The sequence below is a fragment of the Phaethon lepturus genome, unplaced genomic scaffold, assembly GCF_000687285.1.
Source record: "Phaethon lepturus isolate BGI_N335 unplaced genomic scaffold, ASM68728v1 scaffold13142, whole genome shotgun sequence".
Lineage (NCBI taxonomy): Eukaryota > Metazoa > Chordata > Aves > Phaethontiformes > Phaethontidae > Phaethon > Phaethon lepturus.
Window position 1 is genome coordinate 3,279 of NW_010524153.1, and position 2,081 is coordinate 5,359.

Genomic DNA, 2,081 nt, shown 5'->3' on the forward strand with positions numbered 1-2,081 from the left:
TGAAGAAGGCCCCCGTGAACGGCCCGGCTGCGTGGGAAGAGAAGCACGGCCGTCAGCCTCGCTTGCCTCCTTTGAGGGACGGACCAAGAGCTGGGCCAGGAGACCCGCGAGCCCTCCTGCCTGCCGGGGGCATCTCTGCTGCTGCCCAGCTCCCGCAGCCGCTTCTCTCGGACCCTGTAACAGCAGCACACGGGGAAATCCCACCCTCGTCGCCCCGAGCTTTGCGGGACCGAGGGGTTCATTAGGGGAGGTTCGAAGAAAGGGCTTGCCGTCTTGGGGCAAGCTATGGCTTCTCATGCACCGGCATTTCACCTGCTGCCTAGATATCCTAAACTGTCGTCTCCAACCCAAAACAAATACTCCCCAAAGTAAGTGGACAACAAACGTCTTCATAATCGTTATTTCTCCAGTCCCAGGAGAGGAAAAAGGGACCGCTCCTCCCACCACAAATTAGGTCTTTTTCTAAATGACTTAGAAAAAGAAAGGCCGGTGCTGCTCACCTGTGTAGGTCAGGAAGGTGACGGCTGCTGCCAGGGCAGGGACCCGGTACATGGGGTGGCTCTGGTGCAACTTGTAAAGGACCAGGTGGAAAAGGAACGAGCAGGTGCCTTCCACAAAGGCGGCATGGCACGGAGACGTGCGGATGGAGGAGCTGCACTCCGACGCTATCAGGTTTTGGATGAGGTGGAAAGGCGTCAGCTCCCAGGACCAGTAGAGCTTGGTGACAGCCCAGCCCACCCCCGTGCCCGCACCCTGGGCCAGCAGCTTGGCAGCAGTTGCGGCGAGGTTGGACTCGCGGAGCAGGAACTCCTGGAGAGAGACGGTCGGGTTGGCAGATGCCCCATCGAAAGAGGCGCCGTGAATCGCGAAGAGGAAGAAGAACAGAGTCAGGACCACATCTGGGCCAAAGCCACCACCCCACGGGCCGATCTCCACCAGCATCCTCAGCTCAAGGCAGCTCGTGCACAACTGTAAGGAGCCAGCAAGTTCTCTGGCAAGGCAGCCATATGCTCCAGGAGACAGAAGCCTCTTTGAGATCCGCCTGAGCGCCTCGCACACCCCGACAACCAGGAAAAAAAAAGCAACGGAGACGTTCAGGCCAGCCATAGCCAAGGCTGCGCCGGTGGGGAAGGGACTGGAAGGAGCAGAGAAAGCTCCTGCGCCTCCTCTTTATAAACCCGTGTGTAAGCAAACGTGGCGCAGCCCGACGGGCTTGGGAAACACCGCACGTGCCGCCCTCCCCTTTGCAGGGCCATGCCGGCCGCCACGGGGAGCCGATGGACTCGCCCGCAGCTGGACCAGCAAGCGGGTCCCGGTGCTATCTGCCCTGCGGCTGCGGAGCCTCCGACCCCCAGCGTTCGCACCTGAGAGCCTGCAGCAGCTCCCCGGAGCAAAAAACTTCATTTCGTTTCTACTTGACACCGCAAAACGCCCCAATCCCGAAGCCTGGGACGTGAGCGGGACTCTGAAAGCCAGCAACCCATGCAAGGAGTTCACATTTCTCCAGGGCTGAGCCACTCTGAGCCAAAGAAAAGTCCGTCTTTGGCCAGTTTAAAAGCCCAGCTTGCTTACTGCTTCCTATCCTTGTCTTGAGTAAGACCTCACCTCGTTTGGTGGCGGTGGCACTAATTGCACGTGCCATTGGTCTGCAGGTAGCATTCTAGCGACGGTGACATTTCACATCCTCCTGCCACTAACACGTCTATCAGGGACAGGACCCTTCCCAGCTCCACCAAAACCACCCCAGGGTGCCGTCATTACCTGACTTCTGAAACCCACGCCACCTAAACCTCTAAATACAGTTGGGTTACACCTTTGAATACACAATGGAGCTGACAGCAAGTGTAGATGACAAAATATGTTTGCTCCAGTAGTTGCATCCCCTGTGCCAGCTCCCACCAGGTCGCTGGGGACCCCCAGACTCCCACCACTGGGGTCTGCAGGAAGAAAGGGGACAGCGAGCGATGGAGAGCATGGGAGCAGCAGAGGCCACGGCAGGAAGGGTGGGATGGGGCAGATAACGTCATGTTATCAGGGACTCATGGTTAACAGAGCATAAACAACTCGTTGGGTGTCCTCTG

General features: G+C 58.3%; 1 protein-coding gene across 1 annotated transcript in view; it reads right to left on the reverse strand.

Annotated features, from left to right (window-relative positions):
* The window catches only part of LOC104617111 (aquaporin-12-like), a 2,090-nt gene extending 983 nt beyond the window's left edge, over positions 1-1,107 (reverse strand). The window contains exons 1-2 of the mRNA XM_010282344.1: positions 501-1,107; positions 1-27 (exon numbers count right to left, since the gene is read on the reverse strand). Of these exons, the coding sequence (XP_010280646.1) occupies positions 1-27; positions 501-1,107 (634 nt within the window). The remainder of the gene's footprint in view (positions 28-500) is intronic.
* Positions 1,108-2,081: the final 974 nt, after the last annotated feature.